Here is a 21,867-nt window from a genome sequence, read left to right on the forward strand (position 1 = left end):
GGGGCCTGAAAGGTTATTCTGGGTGGGCATTTAGAAAGAGAGGATGGAAATGAGTCATTCTGGCACTGGTGATGGTCAGGCTTTGGCCCAGTGACAGTTTGTCAGCACCGTTAATCAGGAGGCAGTTATTGCAATGATGTTTAAACAGGGGTGGAGGGCAGCTTCTGGCAACTAAGTCTGATTTCTTTGACAGGTAGGCCACTGCCTGGCACTTGGGCCCAGAACCTGAGTCAATACTCCTTTTGCTATCTCAGATCTCTTATCCATGAAGAGATGGAAAGGCTTAGTCACTTCTGGCAACCCAAAAGCTGATGTAGAAAAAAATTTTTTTTGCCTCAGAGAGCCACCTCTGACCTTTTCATATGTATCCCCTGGACCTAGGGAGGTCACCTATGGTTGGCAGAGTAGGGTCTTCTTAACAGAGGCTCAGTAGTCTAAATTTCTCAGGGCCTCCAAGAGGTCTTAGGTCTTTTAAGACATTCTTGTTTCATTTCTGCTGTCACCAGGAGGTCATTTATATACTGGTGAAGGACTTTATCTTTTAGGTTTTAGCAAGACAGAATGTTAAGCTTTATTAGCATCAAGGAAGTTGGTGGGTTTCTCTTTTATTTTTAGGGTTACTCTGGGCATCTTCCTTTTTTTTTTGGGTTCTTTTTTTCGGAGCTGGGGACCAAACCCAGGGCCTTGCGCTTCCTAGGTAAGCGCTCTACCACTGAGCTAAATCCCCAGCCCCAACTCTGGGCATCTTTTAAGGCCATGGCTTGAATATGCTTTTTCTTTTGGGGCATTCCCTGGCCCAGTGGCCCTCCTCTTAGCAATAAGTACATTGGTTCTTACATTGGTTTTTGGTTCTTGGGGCCCTAGTTACCCCCTTTTTGTAGAAGCCAGTTGTTTTAGATGTTTCCTACACAGGTAGGCCACTGATCCTGTGCCAGGGCCTGATAAGCACTTTAGTTTCTAGAAGCCATTTGTTTCAGACCATCTCCTACAGTCCTCTGGTTTGGCCATGGCTGCCAACAGGATCTTTGCCAGATTGAGAGTCTTCTATTATTGTACTTGTCTTTTTTCTATTTTTCTATCTTTATTAAATACTTTTCTACCATTATCTTTTAAGCTCTTTCTTTTAGTCCTTGAACCCTTTGTAGTTCCCTGATACCTGGTGCTGCCTGGTTAATAAAGGCTAGAGCTACTACTGCTTTCGCTTATCTTTAGTCAAATTAGTGGCTGTCTCATAGCCGCTTTGAGACCTGCCAATCAGAGCCTGGTGCTAAGACTTAGCCTCTCCTTACCTTTAGCAGTGTTGGAGTCCTAATCTGGGTGGATTTCCCCGTGGGGCCAGGAACCAGTTTTCTGGCCTTTGTCTGTGGTGAAGAGAACTAGCAAGAGCTCTTCACAATCATCTCAAGTGGGCTGGTGGGTGAAAAGGACTGTCTCTAAGAGATTAATTAAATCTCAAGGAGTGTCTGAAAAGGGGGAATTCTGTGTTCTCCAATAAATAAAGGTTACTAGTGGCAAAAGACCAATGGTGATGAGGTTGGTGTCCTTGCTCACCAACTAGCCCTGCTGCACTCTAGGGCAGGATGGCAGACTCAGCCTCAGAAGGCAGGGCTGCCTGGGGCTGCTGCCATTTCACCTGAGGGATTGAATAATATGGGGGTAGAAAAATAACATCTTCCTCCACTTCTTGGAGGACCAGGAGAGGGATAGTGCAAACACTTGTGCTCATTGTCTGGGGAGAAAACATTTAAGCCAAGAGAGTGGGTCCTCAAGAGCTAAGATGGTCAGTCCGTTAAATTCAATTCATCCATAAATCCAATTTCCATAACAGGAAACAGAAAACAGGATGGACCACAGTTCTTTATGGGTTCCACATCCCCTAGCAGGGTTCCTCATCTGTTCCATCTTTCCGAAAAATTACCTCCAGTGGCACTTTGTCCCCAGGGGCTTTGAAATGTCTCCTAAGCCCCTGTGGCCATGACATACCAGCATATCCATTGCAGGAAGATTCCACATCCACTTTTGCCATTTTTTGCCATGAAATACAGATGTTTAGGACTTTTCAGAACAGAATTACAGAATTATTCAGAACAGAATGATTGTGGTACTGCACAAGCACACAGACAGACATAGACGACATAAACACATGGACAGACACTCACAGACTCAGACGTTCCAGGTATTAATCCATCTGGGTTGGATCCTGGTGGTCTTGGAATTCCTGGCCAATGCACCAAAATGTTGTGCCAGGAATTGTTAGTGAACCCCAAAAGACCACTAAGGAGCTGTTTATGTTGTAATAACGTTAGGGTCTTTTTATTACAAACTCGGGCTTGGCCTCTCCTCCAACCCAAATCTGACATAGCAGGACAGGAAGGGAAGGCAGAGCAGCTTCAAACCCTTAGCTGGACAAGATTTTATAGGAAATCAGGAGCAGTGAAGGGATGAGGGAGCAGGTGTTCAGTTTGACAAGCATCTAATAGAATGACTATAAGCCAATAGGTCGGTGCTCTGAAGCAAGACTGTATATAATCACAAACATTCTGAAAGTACATCTGAAACAGTCAGACTCATCTTTGATCAACTGTTGCTAGGAAGTAGCTAGGAAGTGACTCTGGCCAAGGACAAGCTGTGGGGTCCTTCCTGGTACTTAGGTGCAGCTTGGGTTCTACTGTAGGTCAGTTTCTTAGGCTTTTTTGTTGTTGTTCAAGATAGAGGCTGGATCCAAGATGGAGTAGGTTTGGCCTTTCACAACAAAGTCTTCCATATTCCTACTAGGATGACCCATTAAGTCCCACTTAAAGTATTCCATGACTTTCCAAATCCAAAGTCCCCAAATCCACATTCTGCCAAACAAAAGCATGGTCAGGCCTATCATAGCAATACCGCAGTCCCTGGTACCAACTTCTGTCTTATTTAGGGTTTTACTGCTGTGAACAGACACTATGACCAAGGCAACTCTTATAAGGACAGTATTTAATTGGGGCTGGCTTACAGGTTCAGAGGTTCAGTCCATTATTGTCAAGGTAGGAGCTTGGCAGAGTCCAGGCATGGTGCAGCCGGAACTGAGGGTTCTACATCTTCATCTAAAGGCAGACAGGAAAAGACTAGCTTTCAGGCAGGTAGGAAGAGGCTATTAAAGCCCATGCCCACAGTAGCACACCTATTCTAAGGCTATACCTCCAAATAGTGCCACTCCCTGAGCCAAACATATTCAAAGCACCACATCTCTGATGATTCTAGTATGTGTCAAGTTGAGAAAAAACTAACCAGTATGTGACTTTGAGAATTTCTAATGCTCTGCCTTCCTTTATTTGTTTGAAATTTTAGTCTGCCTTTTCTTATTCTGACTCTTATCGTTTATGATGTCTAAGAGCAGCATTTTCCAGTGTGTCACCTTATCTACAAGTACTCATACTTTTGAGTTTTGAAATTAATTGGTATGTTTTTACTATGTTATAGAGCATACAGAATTCCCAAGCCTGTTTTGACTAGAATTAATTTAATTATTTGTTAAGTCAGCTTGCTAGTTGTATGCTGGGAAATATTAAAAAAACTCAGGTACTACTTTTGAGGAATTTCAAATGACAAAAGGATGAGAATGTAATATACATGTAGAATGTCAGTGTACTTTATTGTGTAATGTGAACAATAACCTCTGTTTAAATCTATTTATTAATACAATTTCTACCATATCAGCATACTTTGTGAATGAGGTATTTTGGTTATTTTAATTTTGTTAAGTTTATAGCTGAATAAAAATCCTTGGTTTAACTTTTTCTTGTTAAACATCTGTTTCAAAAGGATCAATATGCACTTGCTTTATTGAGTGCTATTTAGTGAACATAATTAAAGCCTTCTTTAATAGAAAACTTTTCAGGGCCATGAGATAACTGTCTTTAACCAAGAAACTTGTGGAGCACTATAATGACTGTCCAAACCATAAATGTCCCTGGAAATTTCTTCTCTAAATTCCTGAATATCATGAATTCTACTTATTTTATTGTCAATTTGCATAATTTTAACCAAGAAATTGCAAGAAAAAATACAGATTTGAGACTTCTAGTTCCTTCAATTTTATTTTAAAAGTTATTTTTAAGCTTAGTTAACCATAATTTCTAACTAGATACAAACACATTGAATATAATAAGTGGTATTTAAGTCCAAGGCCTCCAATGCATGGGTAGAATGTTCTTGCCATAAGATATACAGTAATATCCTATTTGCTGGCCTTTAAAATTTATACAATAGAGTTGCAATTCTATTATATTCTTTTAGTTGTTATTGAATATTCATGCCTAATAAGGTAAATAATTTTAAACACTAGTTATAACCTAAGAAAATGTGGGCATAAAATTTTGCTTATAGTAGATTACAAATGAAGACATTTTAAACTGTTAGTCTAATATATTGGTGTATAAAATTATAATCAAATTTTAGTGTGGCTGGTGGACAGAACTAGAATATTTAATGAGCTGACCTAGAAGACAGAGACAGGAAGATCCTGATTCCTAAGCTAGCCTGCTCACAGGATGCAACCCTTAAATAACTGCTGGGGACATTCCTCAGTGGTAGAGCACATGTAGAAACCTAAATTTCATCTCCTACCTCACAAAACTAAAATCAATGTTTAATAAAATTGGAAATTGGGGAGTATAATGAGCAGACAGCATGTTTAAGTCATATCCCTGGAACTTTCTAAATTTCTTGATGTCATAAATATGACATACTTTATTATCATTTGTGGGGGGCAGAACAGGGGAGAGGCAGTTGTAAGCTTCTGTGTGGCTGCTGGCAATTGAACTTGCATTCTTTGGAACAGCAGCCCTTGCTCCTAACTGTGAGCCATATCTCCAGCTCCATGATTTCCTTTAAAAAAAAACAACAACAACAAAACAACAACAACAACAACAACACGTTTATAATGAGCAAACATTTAAATTAGTAGTTTTACTTATTTTACCACATGTAGGTCTTTTGTGTGGGTGGACTTTCTATAATATGCCTGACATAGGTGCTAATATGATGAATTTAAACTCAAGCCTTAGTTTGAAAGGAGAAAGAGAAGTTCCTTAATCTTGGTGTGGGTCGAAAAGAACTATTTAATTATAAAACAAGACTGATGTTTTAAGGCATATATACATTATGAAGGGCCAAACTCTAGCTAGTTAACATATGCATTATATTTCATAAGTATCTCTTATATCTACTCTTTTAGCATATTATCTGATGTTTGTTCTTGGTAAATCATATCCAAAACCATTAGTCATATAGTTTCTTCTCTGTTATTCTGGAACCTTGAGTCTCCTCATCAACCTCTATCAAAAAGTACTACTACATCTTGAGTATGAAACCATTTTTTTCCTAAATAAGTTTATACCTGGTTATTTTCATAATTTTTATATTCTATTTATTTTTATTAAACATTGGTTAGAGTGTGGTAGATTTTTGAAAGGTATAAATAACAATAATATAAAACCATTATGGAAAACCATATCCTTGCCACTTAGTTTAGAGGAAAGGTAAAATCTCCATATTTTTATCAATTTGTATGGAGATATAACCACGATTCCACTGAGTATGATTTCCTGTTTTTATTCTCAGTCTTTGTATCATTTCCTCTTGATTTTTATTCTTGAATTTTATTAAATGTAAATATGGATGATTTGCCTCAATGTATGTATGTGCACCAGATGTGTGCCTTTTGCCCACAGAGGCCAGAGGAGGTGTTGGATCCTCCTTGGAACTGTAGTTACAGACAGTTGTGAGCTACCATGTAGCTTTTGGGATTTGAACTTGTATGCTCTGGAAGAGCAGCCAGTGCTCTTTAACTGCTGAGATATTTCTCCAGCTCCATAATTTCCTAAACAAAACAAAACAGGCTAGTCAACTAACCTGAACCCTGAGAGCTCCCAGGCTGATTGTAGGCTCCTGGCACATATAGTGGTAGTACAGGGTTACCATTTTTGGCCTCAGTGGAAGGCGATGTGCCTAATCCTGCAGAGACTTGATGCACCAGGGTAGGGGAATACTGGGGGTAGGGTTTTGGGGGAGGTATATGGGGAGGCCTGTACTCTTAGAGGTGAAAGGGAGAGGGGAAGGAACTCTGCAGGGGAGGATCAGGAAGGGGGGCAACAATTGGGATGAAATTACTAATTAAAAAACAAAACAAACAAAAACACTTTGATACCTTATCTGTTTTGTTAAGCATTTTTGTTGTTTACACACATTTGAATTGCATATATATGGGACATACTTGTATGTGATTTTCTACATTTTTGCCTTTTTGCTTAGTAGTAGCTTTTTAAATTCATCCTGAGTTTCGTATGTGGCTGTAGTTGATTTTTACTTTGTATTTTACTGAGGCAAGGTCTCACTATATAGTTCCAGCTGCCTTGGAACTCACTGTGTAGATTACATCGGCTTCAGCCTAGCAGAGGTCTGCCTGCTCCTCTCCTGAGTGGGGAGATTAAAGGCATATAATATACTATCATTCCCAGTAATGTGATTATACTTTTTTGTACTTAGCATTAATTTATAATATTTTGTTGCATGAATTTTAATTGTTTACTCTTCCCTTGATGAATATTTGAATTGTTTCTAGATTTTTACAGTTAAATTTTTCATAGAATTAAGGACTGGTGAGGTGGCTTAGCAGCTAAAGGTCTGTACTGACTAGTTTTATGTCAACTTGGTACAAACTAGAGTTATTTGTAAAGGGGGAACCTCGACTGAAAAAAATTGTCCTCATAAGATCAGGCTGTAAGGCATTTTCTTAATTAGCAATAGATAGGGGATAGACTAGCCCATTGTGGGTGGTGCCATCCCTGGGCTGGTGGTTCTGGGTTCTGTAAGAAAGCAGACTGAGTAAAGCATGAAGAGCAAACCAGTAAGCAGCACCTTTCCATGGCCTATATATCATCTGCCTCCAGGTTCCTTTTCTGGTTGATTTCCTGTCTTGACTTCCTTTAGTGAAATACTACAATCTAGAAGCTTAAGCCAAATAAATCCTTCCCTCATTGCTTTTGGTCATGGTGATTTATCCCAGCAATAGAAATGCTATGATAAGGTCCTTACCACCAAGCCACTGACAGGTCACCAGAAGCCACATGGTGAATAGAGAAAACCAACCCCTACAAGTTGTCCTCTGACCTCCACATGCACACCATTGCATATATGTGCATAATTTTGCATGCAAACACACAGGTAATCGAAATTTAATTAAAGCTTTTAGGATTAGAACTAATATGTACAGACCCATATTTGTCATACTAGGACTCAGGGAGAAGAGGGTCAAGATCACGAGTTGGAGGCCATTTTAGTATCTTGAGCTAGATAGTAGCTTGGACTATATAGTGAAGCCATGTCATATAAACAAAATACAAAACAACCCACTGGGTCATATATGTGATATCACTTGATTCTGTTCTCCTAAAAGTTTTTATGTTGTTTATCATATTGTATCTGTAGTTTAGAATCTATATACAATTTTAGCTGTTTTTAGAAGGAAAGTCAAGGATGATTCCTATTTTGACACTGGTGGAAGAGGCAGCTCAGTTTTTTACATGAACTTTTTTTCTACCCCCAGCTCCCCATATATACTGCACCACCTCTCCATTCTAAATATGTTGAAGAACAGCCTGGTTATTTACAAAGGGGATTTACTTCCATCCGTACTACAACTGCTTATTATATTGGCTGGTGCAAGGTAAGTCTATTTTTGGCAGTAGTTAAATATCAGGTTTTTATTAATTGTTTCAGTTATTCATAGATTGGGTTTTTAAAAAGAACTTTTATTCTTCTCTTATATATTGTATTCTAACTGCAGTTTCCCTTCCCTCTGTTTCTCCTAGTTTCTCCTTTCCCTACATCCCCTCCACCCCAGATCAACTTCTCTGTCTCCAACAAACAAACAAACAAACAGACAAACAAACAAACAAACAAACAAACAAACAAACAGAAAGCAGCAGGCCTCTCAGGGACGGTCACTGAACATAGATACAATAAGACTGGGCATACACCCTGATATTGCTGGACTAGGCAGTAAAGTAGGAGGAAAAGGGTCAGGCCTAAGAATCAGAGATAACCCTAACTCTCAATGTTAGGAGTCCCATAACAACACCAAGCTACGCAACCATAACAAAAATGCAGAGAACCTTGATCAGACCCATACAGGCTCCCTCATTGTCAGTTCAGCTCTGTGGGCCCCAATGAGCCTTGGTTAGTTGATTCTGTGGGACCTGTTCTTGTGGTATACTTGACCCCTCTGTCTCCTACAGTGCCTGGATGTGGGTCTCTGCATCTGCTACCCTGGTTGCTGGATGATGCCTCTATGATGACATTTGGACTAGGCCTTGATTCATATATGCATTTTTTTGAAAAGAGAAGAAACTACCTCAAAATTTAGTGGCTTAAAATATGTAGCATTGTATATACCCATTATTTTCAGGCTAGGAATGTGACGAGAATTCAAACAGGTGATTCTTCTGTTCATGTGATACTGTCTGAGGCTACTCTGTGGCATTCATCAGGCAAATGAGATGTAATAGGGAGGTCAAAACAGCTTAATGTGTATCTTGTCAAGGGTGACTGGATGACTAGACCCAGCAGAAATTGTTGGCTGGGATGAAAGCTGATAGCACACTGATGTTTTATTAGCATCACCATATAGATTTAGTTTTGTGTAATCAACATCCCCACTGTGAGTGTCTTAGTAATAGTGGTACCAATATTTTTCTAATACTGAAGTAATAATCAGCTTCACTCTACCAACAAATGTAGCCTGATTATAAACCTTTGTGTAATTTTGACATTTATTTTAATATTTTCTGATGATTTTATACATGAGCACCAACCATATTTACACCACTACACGAATATTGTATTGACATCATTTCCACCCCAACCTCTCCCATCCTCCATCTCCTCCTGTGTTCCCATCGTTGCCTCTCAATTTCATGGCCCCTTATTTATTATTGACACACACACACACACACACACACACACACACACACACACACTTATGCACACACACACTCACACTCACACACATTCACTCACACACTCACACACACTCACACTCACACTCACTCACACTGCTGAGTCCATTTAGTGTTGTTTATATGTATATGTGTTTAGGGTTGACTACTTGGCACTGAATAAACTATCAGGGGGTTTGTTGCTAGAAATCACTAATTCCCCTTCTCTTAGAAACCATTAATGAATTACCCGTGGCTCTTTATCTAAGATTGGGCTTTGTGAGATTTCATCATTGTAAAGATCTTGTTTTGACAACCATGTTGGAGATGCAGATTCTCTATTATATATAATTCTAATGTATTCATCTTAAAAAGAATTTGCTGCAGCTGGTGAGATGGCTCAGTGCATAAAGACACTTGCAATGCAAGCCTGGTCACCTGAGTTTTATCCCTAGAACCTATAAAAGGAGGAAAGAAAGAAATGACTTCACAATGTTGTTCTCTGATTGACTTCACACACACGCACACACACATGCTCATGCGCACATATGCACGCATGCACAGTAATCATCATCATCAAGAATAGTTTCAATAAATTTATAAAAAATAGCATCCTTAGGTGAAATATCTAATCAGTGAACTCTGATCAATCCGTGTGATATTTCAAACATTTGATGCGGAGTTATTTTTGAAAGTTTGTGTTTGTCATACACTTTCAGGGTACAAGTTGTACTAGTCACCCTTAATGTGATCTCTGTGGGAAATATCTTAATTATGGTCTGAGTCATGCCCCTCAGGCTACATGACAAGAGCTAGATGATTCAGACTTAGGTCTCTTGAGACCTCATTTTCTATAGTGTACTCAGATGTGTCTTCAGTGAGGTAATTGTTCCTGAGAGATCTTTAAATTGCTATTGTAACTATCACCCAATTTAAGACTGAAAGAACATTTTATTCTGTTAATATGCTGAAGCAAATAGGTTGATGAAGGGCACTTTCAAATGCATTTCATCTTCAATGTAAACAACTTTTCCTCTCTAATTTTCTCCTAAATACGCAATCTATTCCTCAAAAAAGCCTGATTTAAATGACTTCTTTGTGAAAAGTAGTTTCATGGAGTGTGAATTCAATACAAGCTGCTAACCTGTGCTTTGCTTTAGCAGAAATTGATGTAGCAGTGCCCCCAAGTGGTAAAAAGGAATTCTTAAATACAGTTTGGGAACATTTCCCAAACACAAATTAGTTTTCTTCCTTAATCCTTAAATGGTTTAAACAGCCCACTTGCAGGTGATATTTAAGACAGTCCCCCAAGAGAAATGTCCCAGTGGCACTTTGTTTTATGCAAGTTTGTAGAGATTTAAGCCATGGTAAACATCTGCTCACTCTTAAACTGAGACAACATTAGTAGATTAAGACATTTTAATAATTTACTTTCATTCCCATCTAATATACTTGTTTCTGTTTTTCTGCATTGAAAATGTCTGTTACTTTGTTTCCACCCCATGATTTCATGCATAAGGATGTCATATGTTTAGATTGTGTTTCCTAGCTTGTACAATAGAATATTCAGCATGGGATAATCAGCAAGATTCTGAGAAAATCACTCATATTTCCTCTAATACAAGTGAGATAACACCCAATATTCAATGAATACAATAGTATCTTGGCATTCAAGAATGTTAGAAACAGGTAAACAGAAAAAAGCATTGCTTTAAAGTGTTAATCCCTACAGTGGGTTAATATAAGCTTGATTTATGGAGAATTTATGTTCCTATTTAGGAATAAATGGCTCATTTATTTTTTTCTCATTCTAATTGCACACTAAGATGAAGGGAAGAGATAAAGCGCTCTGCATTAGGTTTCCTGTGTTTGTTTTTTCTCTATAAATCATCATGCCCTGGCTAGTGCATTCTTATTAGTCAGATGGTTTAGTGTGTGTGTCTGTGTGCGTGCGCGCGCGCGCGTGCTGAGATATACTTCATTTCATGATTTATTCAGGGTCCCTTCCCTTTTTTTCCAGGCCATTATAAAGTAAGATGAAAATCTTTATAAAAATTTTCAGGATCTTTTCTGTGAAATCGCTGATTATTTTAAAAGTATTATATCACCCACTTCTATGATGAAAATAATATACCAGCATTACTATGTTAAGTGAAATGAAAAACAAGAGAGGAAGGGACGATGCAGTAAGCAAGTGTACTCCTAGTGAATACACAGGAAAGTCTGGACTTAGATTTTAATATAATACTGAATCAACACATACATGTAATCTTAGAGTTGTACTGATTAACCCCTTCCAAAATTCACAACTTTTTTTGTATACCACCCTTTTTGCATAGGGCATTTATCTCTTTATGAAAAATGGGGTCATGGATACAGTACAAATTGGAAAAGGTAGGTGAGTAAACCATCTATAATTAGAAATATGGTTTTAAGTTGTCTTGGTATGAAATTTAAAAATATAAATATAGCATATTCCACATTATTTTGATTATACTGGTGTAGAAGATAGATTCTGTACTTTATTTTTAATGATAACAAAGCAATTACTGTTTCTTTCACACTGTATTTTATGCTAAGCCTTTGTCACACTGCTTAGTGTTGCTATTGGAAGGACAGATTTCTCTCTGACAGATTAGGAAACTAAGGTTTAGAAAGTTTAACTGGGTTCCCAAGGTTACTAGGAAGCAATGCCCAGATTCAAACTCAAACCACTTTTTTTTTTTTTTTTGTTAACTTGAGTATTTCTTATATACATTTCGAGTGTTATTCCCTTTCCCGGTTTCCGGGCAAACATCCCCCTCCCCCCTCCCCTTCCTTATGGGTGATCCCCTCCCCATCCTCCCCCCATTGCCACCCTCCCCCCAACAGACTAGTTCACTGGGGGTTCAGTCTTAGCAGGACCCAGGGCTTCCCCTTCCACTGGTGCTCTTACTAGGATATTCATTGCTACCTATGAGGTCAGAGTCCAGGGTCAGTCCATGTATAGTCTTTAGGTAATGGCTTAGTCCCTGGAAGCTCTGGTTGCTTGGCATTGTTGTACATATGGGGTCTCGAGCCCCTTCAAGCTCTTCCAGTTCTTTCTCTGATTCCTTCAACGGGGGTCCTATTCTCAGTTCAGTGGTTTGCTGCTGGCATTTGCCTCTGTATTTGCTGTATTCTGGCTGTGTCTCTCAGGAGAGATCTACATCCGGCTCCTGTCTGTCTGCACTTCTTTGCTTCATCCATCTTGTCTAATTGGGTGGCTGTATATGTATGGGCCACATGTGGGGCAGGCTCTGAATGGGTGTTCCTTCTGTGTCTGTTTTAATCTTTGCCTCTCTCTTCCCTGCCAAGGGTATTCTTGTTCCCCTTTTAAAGAAGGAGTGAAGCATTCACATTTTGATCATCCGTCTTGAGATTCATTTGTTCTAGGCATCTAGGGTAATTCAAGCATTTGGGCTAATAGCCACTTATCAATGAGTGCATACCATGTATGTCTTTCTGTGATTGGGTTAGCTCACACAGGATGATATTTTCCAGGTCCAAACATTTGCCTATGAATTTCATAAAGTCGTTGTTTTTGATAGCTGAGTAATATTCCATTGTGTAGATGTACCACATTTTCTGTATCCATTCCTCTGTTGAAGGGCATCTGGGTTCTTTCCAGCTTCTGGCTATTATAAATAAGGCTGCTATGAACATAGTGGAGCACGTGTCTTTTTTATATGTTGGGGCATCTTTTGGGTATATGCCCAAGAGAGGTATAGCTGGATCCTCAGGCAGTTCAATGTCCAATTTTCTGAGGAACCTCCAGACTGATTTCCAGAATGGTTGTACCAGTCTGCAATCCCACCAACAATGGAGGAGTGTTCTTCTTTCTCCGCATCCTCGCCAGCATCTGCTGTCACCTGAGTTTTTGATCTTAGCCATTCTCACTGGTGTGAGGTGAAATCTCAGGGTTGTTTTGATTTGCATTTCCCTTATGACTAAAGATGTTGAACATTTCTTTAGGTGTTTCTCAGCCATTCGGCATTCCTCAGCTGTGAATTGTTTGTTTAGCTCTGAACCCCATTTTTTAATAGGGTTATTTGTCTCCCTGCGGTCTAACTTCTTGAGTTCTTTGTATATTTTGGATATAAGGCCTCTATCTGTTGTAGGATTGGTAAAGATCTTTTCCCAATCTGTTGGTTGCCGTTTTGTCCTAACCACAGTGTCCTTTGACTTACAGAAGCTTTGCAGTTTTATGAGATCCCATTTGTCGATTCTTGATCTTAGAGCATAAGCCATTGGTGTTTTGTTCAGGAAATTTTTTCCAGTGCCCATGTGTTCCAGATGCTTCCCTAGTTTTTCTTCTAGTAGTTTGAGTGTGTCTGGTTTGATGTGGAGGTCCTTGATCCACTTGGACTTAAGCTTTGTACAGGGTGATAAGCATGGATCGATCTGCATTCTTCTACATGTTGCCCTCCAGTTGAACCAGCACCATTTGCTGAAAATGCTATCGTTTTTCCATTGGATGGTTTTGGCTCCTTTGTCAAAAATCAAGTGAGCATAGGTGTGTGGGTTCATTTCTGGGTCTTCAATTCTATTCCATTGGTCTATCTGTCTGTCTCTGTACCAATACCATGCAGTTTTTATCACTATTGCTCTGTAATACTGCTTGAGTTCAGGGATAGTGATTCCCCCTGAAGTCCTTTTATTGTTGAGGATAGTTTTAGCTATCCTGGGTTTTTTGTTATTCCAGATGAACTCAAACCACTTTTAACTGAAAGTCCACATTGTATATTTAAAATTTATAAGGTAAAGATTTATCCTCTTTTGCTAATTGGTCTAAATAAGTGTTATTATCTGTTAAAATACATTATGCTTTTCTATCAGTTGCTGGGAAATGACATAGAAGCACACATCTTGAACTGTCTAAGCTAATGGTGCAAAGTTATTGCATTTTAGCTTCTTAATGGCATTTGGCAGCAGACATAGCTTCCTGATAGTCCTTGCCTAGAGCAGTTGGCAAAATAAACATGTATGGACAACAGAAAGAAAAATGAGCTAAAATTTTAGCAATCATCATAAACTTAATATAGTTTATTTGAAATATTATTTAATGTACACTAAGATTTAACATATTAATTAACATTTCTTAGCTTAGTTGCACCTGGAACTCTGATTTCTGCCTTCATCTTCCTATCTTATCATCCTAAGTGCTGGGTTGATATATGCACCAATATACCCATCTATCCCTTATCAGTCTTGAGGACCATAATTATGTATGTGACTTTCATCAATAACTATGGTAGAAAAGTATATTTTGAGAGCTGGAAACAATTTAAATGTATAAAACACTGAAGCATCTGGACTTTTGATTACACTTTATGTAGTTTTTGACTAATTTCATCTCTCATCTGGACCTTGTTTGTAACCAATGTCTAATGTGAGGTTTTGGGTAGATAGTGACAAGAAGTATCTAATTTCAAATTTTATATCCTTAATTCTTGCTGGATTTTTACCAATGTTTAAACAGGTAACAGTAGAAACCTGCTTATTGTAGGGATGTAAAACATAAACAATTAGGACTTTATTTTATGGTAATCATATTTAAGTTGTACCTTCTAGCACCATAGCTCTGTTAACAATGATAATAACTAATAATAATAGTATATCACAAAGAATATAAGTATTAAATGACCTGTGGAAGGTACATTTGATTTTGTAGTTAGTATTATAAGAATGGTTTTAAATTGCTGTCCATATCAATTTTTGTATTACTTATTTTAAGAGTAAACTACTTACTATTATCATATTGTCTACTATTAATATACCGATCTCTAGCTTGTATTACACTATATAGAGGGTCCAATTATAGTCATTCTTATTTGTTCTTACCTGCTATCTTCAGATGCATATGTCTATCTGAAGAATCCTCCTCAAGATTTTCTTCCCAAAATGGGAGTGATTACAGCTTCAGGATTGGCAGGTTTGCTTTCAGCAAGAAAAGGTATGCTTTTAAGATATATTTTCTTTTTCAATGCTATTATATTCTAAATTTTACCTTCATTACATTTATTGCATAATATCAGATTAAATTATTGTAAAATGTTTTGATTCTTGACTCTACCATATTTATATTTAAATGTTTAACTTGACTATACTAACTATAGTAAAGAATGAAGAATAATGGGGCTGGAGAGGTGGCCTAGAGGTTAAGAGCATTGACTGTTCTTCCAGAGGTCCTGAGTTCAAATCCCAGCAACCACATGGTGGCTCAACCATCTATAATGGGATCTGATGTCCTCTTCTGATGTGTCTGAAGACAGCTGCAGTGTACCTATATTTAATAAATAAATCTTAAAAAAAGAATGGAGAATTACTCAAATTCTTTTGTTCTGTTGGTAAAATGCAAAGCAATATAAGAATTCTGGAAAAGAGTTTGACAAATTCTCATAAAGTTAAGTATATACTCGTCAAGCAAATTAGGAGTGACATTTCAGAGCATTTACTTACCCTAGATGTGCTGGCTAATGTTTTGTCAACTTGACAAAAGCTAGAGTTATCTGAAAGGAGGGAACCTTAGTTGAGAAAATACCTCCATTTAAGATCGAACTTAAAGGAATTTTCTTAACAAGTGATTGACAGCACATTGTAGGTTGTGCCATCCCCTGGGCTGGTAGTCCTGGGTTCTGTAAGAAAGCAGGCCAGACAAGCCATATAGAACAAGAATAAGCAGCAACCACTCTCCCACCCCCCAGCCCCCAAGACATCAACTCCTGCCTCCAGGTCCCTGCCCTGTTTGAGTTCCTGCCCTGACTTCCTTCAATGATGACCAATGATTTGGAAGTGTAAGGCAAATAAACCCTTTCCACCCCAACTTGCTGTTTGGTCATGGTGTTTTGCTGCAGCAATAGTAACCCTAAGAGTCTAGAGAAATGAAACACCCATACACAAATGCTTACAGCAATTGTAAATAATCATAAAAAGCTGGAAACAGGCTAAGTATTCCTCCAAGTGGATAAATGAATCAGTGCACAGCCCCACAAAGGAACACTATTCAGTGTCATAATTTGAGCTATTGGCACGTGTAACATTGGTTGTGAAATTCATACTACCAAAAGAATCTAAAGAATTGTATGTTAATATAAAGATATACATTAACTCAAAACTGTTTTCCTTACTCGTGCTACACTAACACTGTATGCAATGTTAAGGATTTGAAGAAGACATACAATATGTATCTCAGATAAAATCTGGTTAACTTCTGGTTTCAACCTGACCAAAGTAGTTGAAATCAACATTCATCAGATAGGAATGGTGTTTTCAGAACGATTTTTTAATATACAGTTAAGGAAAGGGTGAATATTATTTTTTAATCTTCCATCAAGGAAAGATGTCATATATCACCATAATTCTGGGAATTATTGATGAGTTAAGAGATTCTAATCCTGACATTTTGGGGTTGTTAAACCAAGAACTAAATAAAGAGCCAGGTGATAGTGGTGCACACGTTTAATCACAGCACTCAGGAGACAAGGGCAAGTGGAGCTCTGTGAATTTGAGGCAAGTCTGGTCAACAGAGTGAATTCCAGGATAGGCAGGACTACACAGAGAAAAGAAACCCCGTCCCAAAACCAAGAAAACAAACAAACAAATAAACAAAAAGAACTAAACAAAAATAGCGAGGAAGGAACAGAGCTGAGATTCAGTTTTGGATATGCTTTAATTAGCCCAGATTTTCTTTCCCATACCACATAAAGCAGTCTTCTTACCTATCTTCCCCACGTTCAGTCTATTGTAGACCGGAATTTAACAGACTCCTTTACAAATAATTAAACCAGACAGAAAAAAATATAAAACAAAAAAAAACCCAAGGTATGTAACATATCACCAACTGCAAGGTCACTAGCAAACATTATCAGGTATTTTTTCACCGTAATCTATTCCTATTTCCTTTTTAAACTAGGGGTCAAAAAGCTGTTTGAAAAGTTAACAGTTCTTATTCCCGTTGGCAGGAAAATATATCTGATTTCTTGGTTTCATTCAGAGTCCAGAATACCCAGACAGGTATCTAAGATGCATATTGTTTTGGATCAGTGTTCTCGTGGGGCTAAGCATTAGTTAGGTAAGAGTGCCGTGTCCCCCACTGCTATACAGAATTGTGCTGGATTTGTGGAAATGTTCAGGGCGAATGACTATGAGGATGAAACTATGTGACAGGGCTTGATACAGAACTCCTTATGCCCAGGTTAATCAGAGCAATTTCAAATTGACAGGCTCCTAGTGAGAACCTAGTAAGTTCCTAGTAAGATTCTCTTTGGAATTTTTTAAAAGAGATTTTGCTGTCAAAAAATGATATGAAAATGACTCTTAGATGCTTAGTCAAGATGCTTTTGAAAATGAATTAATTATGTCAAGCTAATTGCAATTAGTATTACTTCAGTATTCTGAATCAGTGACATGAAGGAGCTATGTACCTTCTGAGGTCCTTAGCTGATTGGTTAGTTGGGTCCTTCACCTTTCTAAGTGTTAATCAGAAAGGGCACATAGAAGAGAGTCCATTTCACTTTAACCTGCTTTGATGAACACAGTAGCTGATTAATTCTCTGCTATCATGCTTTGTTAGATATTTGAAAAAATGTAATTATAATTTTAAGTTTCTTAGGACATGAAAAATAATCTTTTAAAAAAGAAGATAATTACTAATTCCTTTGTGTAGATAATTATTAGTATTAGATTCAGAACATTTTTCTTAAATTGGACATGATGGCTAAAGGACATTAATTGAATTGAGAGCCTTAAGGGCATTTTAGGAACCATCTTGATTGATACTGCTAACTAAAGAGCAATTTAACATAGGGTCGTAACTTAAAGAGGAGCAAAGAAAAAACTACAGTTTTATACACCAAATCTCTGGTGGCATGTATTTCAAGTGAATAATTTGTTCAAATTTCATAGGTTCTAGGTTTAAGAAGATTGCTTATCCACTGGGACTGGCCACATTAGGAGCAACTGTTTGCTACCCTGCTCAGTCAGTAATAATTGCAAAGGTAAGTTCTTTTAAATGAAAAGACTGTTTCAGTGTTTAAATTGCCATATTTAAATTGTGACCATATTTAAATGTAATACAGCATCTTAAACATTTGATTTTCAGAGCCATGTAGCTGGAATCGACACTTGGGTTAGCAAAATTACATTAGCATTTTGACATGGAAAAATGCTATTCTTAATTTTGTGATGATCACAAATAAATAGGATAAATTTGTGTAGTTGTAGTTTAGTAATATAAAAGCAGGTTGATGGATGAAGTTTAGTGGCAGAAGTAGAATTTATGGGGATAAATACTGCTGCATAGTTCAACTATATAAAATTCAGGAAATTTTTGTTTTTTAATAGCAGAAAATTATGCCTGCTGACAGCTGCTCAGTTTAGAAAGAAAATTAACACAATACAACAAACATCCAAATAATAGATTGCAAAGACTTCTGAGATTAAAAAATACACACAAAAAGTGAATTTTGAAACCATTGGAACCAAAAATCAACTTCCAGCCATTGTAATTGCTGCAAATTTAAAATTTTCCTAATAATTTGAACAATTTCTATTGATTTCTTTTCTTTTTGCAATGATAGTCCCAGAGCCGCAGACACAATGCTAGGTCCTCAGGTCTTGTATCTTGTATCACACATTGAGATTCAGAAGCAGAGTTTTGTAGTATGCCAGCTTTTCTGGTTTCTACCCTTAGTTACCAACATTTAGTATTCCCATTCATACTTAAATGTTGTTATGAGAAGGGCTTCCTGTACTTGTATCTCACTACTACATCTCTTTAATTGTTGATGTAGATAAAACTGCATTATTCAATATTTTGAGAATGTCAAGGATATTATGAACTCTGCAGTTTGTAATGTGATGAGGCTGTAAAAGCTTATAACAGGGAAAGAACATTCTTCATTAAATCCAGTTATACTTGAGAAAATTGCTGAATAAAGTGATGAATTTGTTTTAAAAGATTCCTTCCTATGAATTTACATGAGAATTGGCCTCTCAAATTAATGTTGATACTGAAAGAAAACTTGAGCTCATTTTGCTTAACCTTTATATTGTTCTCATTTCTGATAAGCAAGCAGTGGCCCAAGGAGGCTTCTCAGGGACTGCCTTATCTAGTCATACTCAGCTTTAGGTGCCCTACTTTTCTGTTACTGTTCCCACTGGATACTACAGCCTCTGATTCTACTCTTCTTTCTACAGTGATTTCTCTGTGTGTGTATGTGGGAGAGGGAGGAAGAGGGAGAAAGAGGGAGAGAGAGAGAGAGAGAGAGAGAGAGAGAGAGAGAGAGAGAGAGAGAGGGAGGGAGGGAGGAAGGGAGGGGGGGATGTGTGTATGTGTTTCCATAAACAATGCCAATTCATTCTTAAATATAAGCATTAAAGAAAGGTATAAGAAATGTAGCCACTGAAATTACTCCCATCAATACAAATATCAGTGTCAAATCTGTTGGAATAGTCTTCTAGTATCTTTGCATGATTATATAGTTAGAAAAATATATAAGTAAATTATAGTTAAGAATAATTCTTAGTGGGAAAATATGCTCAAACGGTATAGAATATATCATTTTAAATTAAAAAGTGCTAAACTTAATTTTACTTTAACAATGGAAAAAACTTTACATTTTTACTTTAAAAAAGGAAAATAAATGTTGAATTTTAATATAAATTCTAAATTTAATCTACAATAAATCACTAAAATTTCTAGCATTGAATCCCTTATTTTTTGACTCTTAAATATATTGTGTATATAATTTTTGTTAGATTAGAGTATACATATACATAGATAGATAGATAGATAGATAGATAGATAGATAGATAGATAGATAGATAGAAAGATAGATAGATAGGTAGGTAAGTAGATACAATGTGGCTTCTTAATATTAGATCCATGATAGTATTCAGAAGGTCTTTGACCCTTACACTGTCTAAAATTGTGTGAAAATGTGTGTATATAATAAAACCCTGCTTATTTTATATTTCTAGGACTGATACCTAGCAATTACCTGAAACATTGAAAGCAGTATATATCTATAATGCATATATGTTTACATGCATGTGGAGACTGGAGGACAACCTTGAGTACCATCCCCAGGAACACTGTCCACTTCCTTTGAGGCAGGATGTCTCATTGCCCAGAAGCTCACCAATTAGGCTAGATAGGCTTGTCAGTTTGTTCTTGGGATTGTCATGTTTCTGCTTCTCCAGGGGATTACAAGTAGACACCATCACACCTACATTTTATGTTAGTTCTGGGCATTGAACTAAGGTTCTCATGCTTGAAAAGCGAGCACTTTACTAGCTGGACCATTTCCTCTAGCCCCACTCACTTTTCTCTATTGTAAAGAAAGATTGTTCACTGAGTATTACCTTTTTTGTTCAGATTTTTTGACATCTGTCTTATTACATTTCAATTTCCTATTAAGTTTCTTTCAGATAGGGTGAAATTATTTTAAATCATTGAAAAAACATGGTTGCAGAATCCACCTAGATTTTTTATTTATGTCTCCCAGCTTTTTAACTGCGAATCTCAAAGAAGTTAAACATATTTAAGCATTCAGCTTCAAAACTTTATAAGGCATTTTAATCCAAGTTTTCTAGAAACAATTTTAGCTCATATTTTATCATATTTTGTTGTACTTAATTGTTTAGTTTCAAATGAAATTAATGTAGAATTTTGCAGAGAAAAAGCAAACTTAAGGCTATGAATCAATTTACAAAGTCATATTATGACATAAGTCATCATATTCAGTGAAATGAACTGGACTCAGAAAGACAAATATTGGCCAGCCAGTGGTGGTGCACAGTTTTAATCCCATCACCTGGGAGGCAGATGAAAGCAGATCTATAAGTTCAAGGCTAGCCTTGCCTACAAAGTGAGTTCCAGGAAAGTCAGAGCTACACAGAGAAACCCTGTCTCAAAAACAAACAGACAAACAAACAAACTAACTAACAAAAACAAAGCAAAAATCAAACACAAAAGAAAGACAAATATTGAGTGTTTTCGCTCATTTCTGGCTCCTAATTTGTATATTGATGCATAAAAGCACATATATATTCATATATATGACATGTAGATATGTGTATGCACACACGTGTATGACATGAAAGCAGAAGAGAATCTAAGGGAAGAAGGCTCAAAGAAGGGGTGAGGGAAAGGGAAGGCAATAAAAATGAATATAGTCCTAGTACATGAAACTGTCTTTATGAAAGTTCTTATGGAAGACATTTTAACAATAAAACTTTGAAAAGATGTATTTTATATTAAAGAGTAACTGCTAGCAATTGGTATTCAAAATTCTATGAGTATCTTTTACTATAAAAATTATTTCATTTTGGCTAGAGAGATACCTTGGTGGTTAAGAATGCTCTTACAGAGGACCCAGGTTCAGCCTCCACATACATGGTGGCAGCCAACAGTCATTTGTTACTCTGGTTCTAGGGGAGCTGATGTACCCTTTGTCACAAGAATCAGACATGCACACAGTGCATATAATTATATGCAGGCAAAATATTCAAACACATTGTTAATAATAATTAAAATAAGCAAGTAATGGGCTTTACTAATTTTGTGATTAGTACAATCAAACTTGCACATCTGTTAGTAACCATGCTATACACTAGACTCCCACAATTGCTTAGTCTTATAGTTAAATGTTCATTCCCTTTGACGAATATTTCCTTTATTTCTTCCAGCCTCTTAGAATCGCTTCTCTTTTCTCTTTATAATAGTTTATACTTAAAGGAAATTAATGTCTTCATAAGATTTTTACCTTTATGTACATTGTAGCAGTATTCATAATATCCCAAATTGGAAAAAAAAAAACTCAGTGTGTATTAGTAGATGACCGGTTAGAGAAATGGTGGCACATATATT

General features: G+C 37.1%; 1 protein-coding gene across 2 annotated transcripts in view; it reads left to right on the top strand.

Moving 5' to 3' along the window:
- The window catches only part of Apool (apolipoprotein O-like), a 65,947-nt gene that overhangs the window by 26,684 nt on the left and 17,396 nt on the right, over positions 1-21,867 (top strand). For both annotated transcript variants that reach the window (NM_001393716.1, NM_001014105.2), the window contains exons 3-6: positions 7,586-7,705; positions 11,315-11,369; positions 14,851-14,949; positions 17,901-17,992. In NM_001393716.1, coding sequence (NP_001380645.1) covers positions 7,586-7,705; positions 11,315-11,369; positions 14,851-14,949; positions 17,901-17,992 — 366 coding nt within the window. The remainder of the gene's footprint in view (positions 1-7,585; positions 7,706-11,314; positions 11,370-14,850; positions 14,950-17,900; positions 17,993-21,867) is intronic.

Source organism: Rattus norvegicus, chromosome X (assembly GCF_036323735.1).
Source record: "Rattus norvegicus strain BN/NHsdMcwi chromosome X, GRCr8, whole genome shotgun sequence".
NCBI classification, from domain to species: domain Eukaryota; kingdom Metazoa; phylum Chordata; class Mammalia; order Rodentia; family Muridae; genus Rattus; species Rattus norvegicus.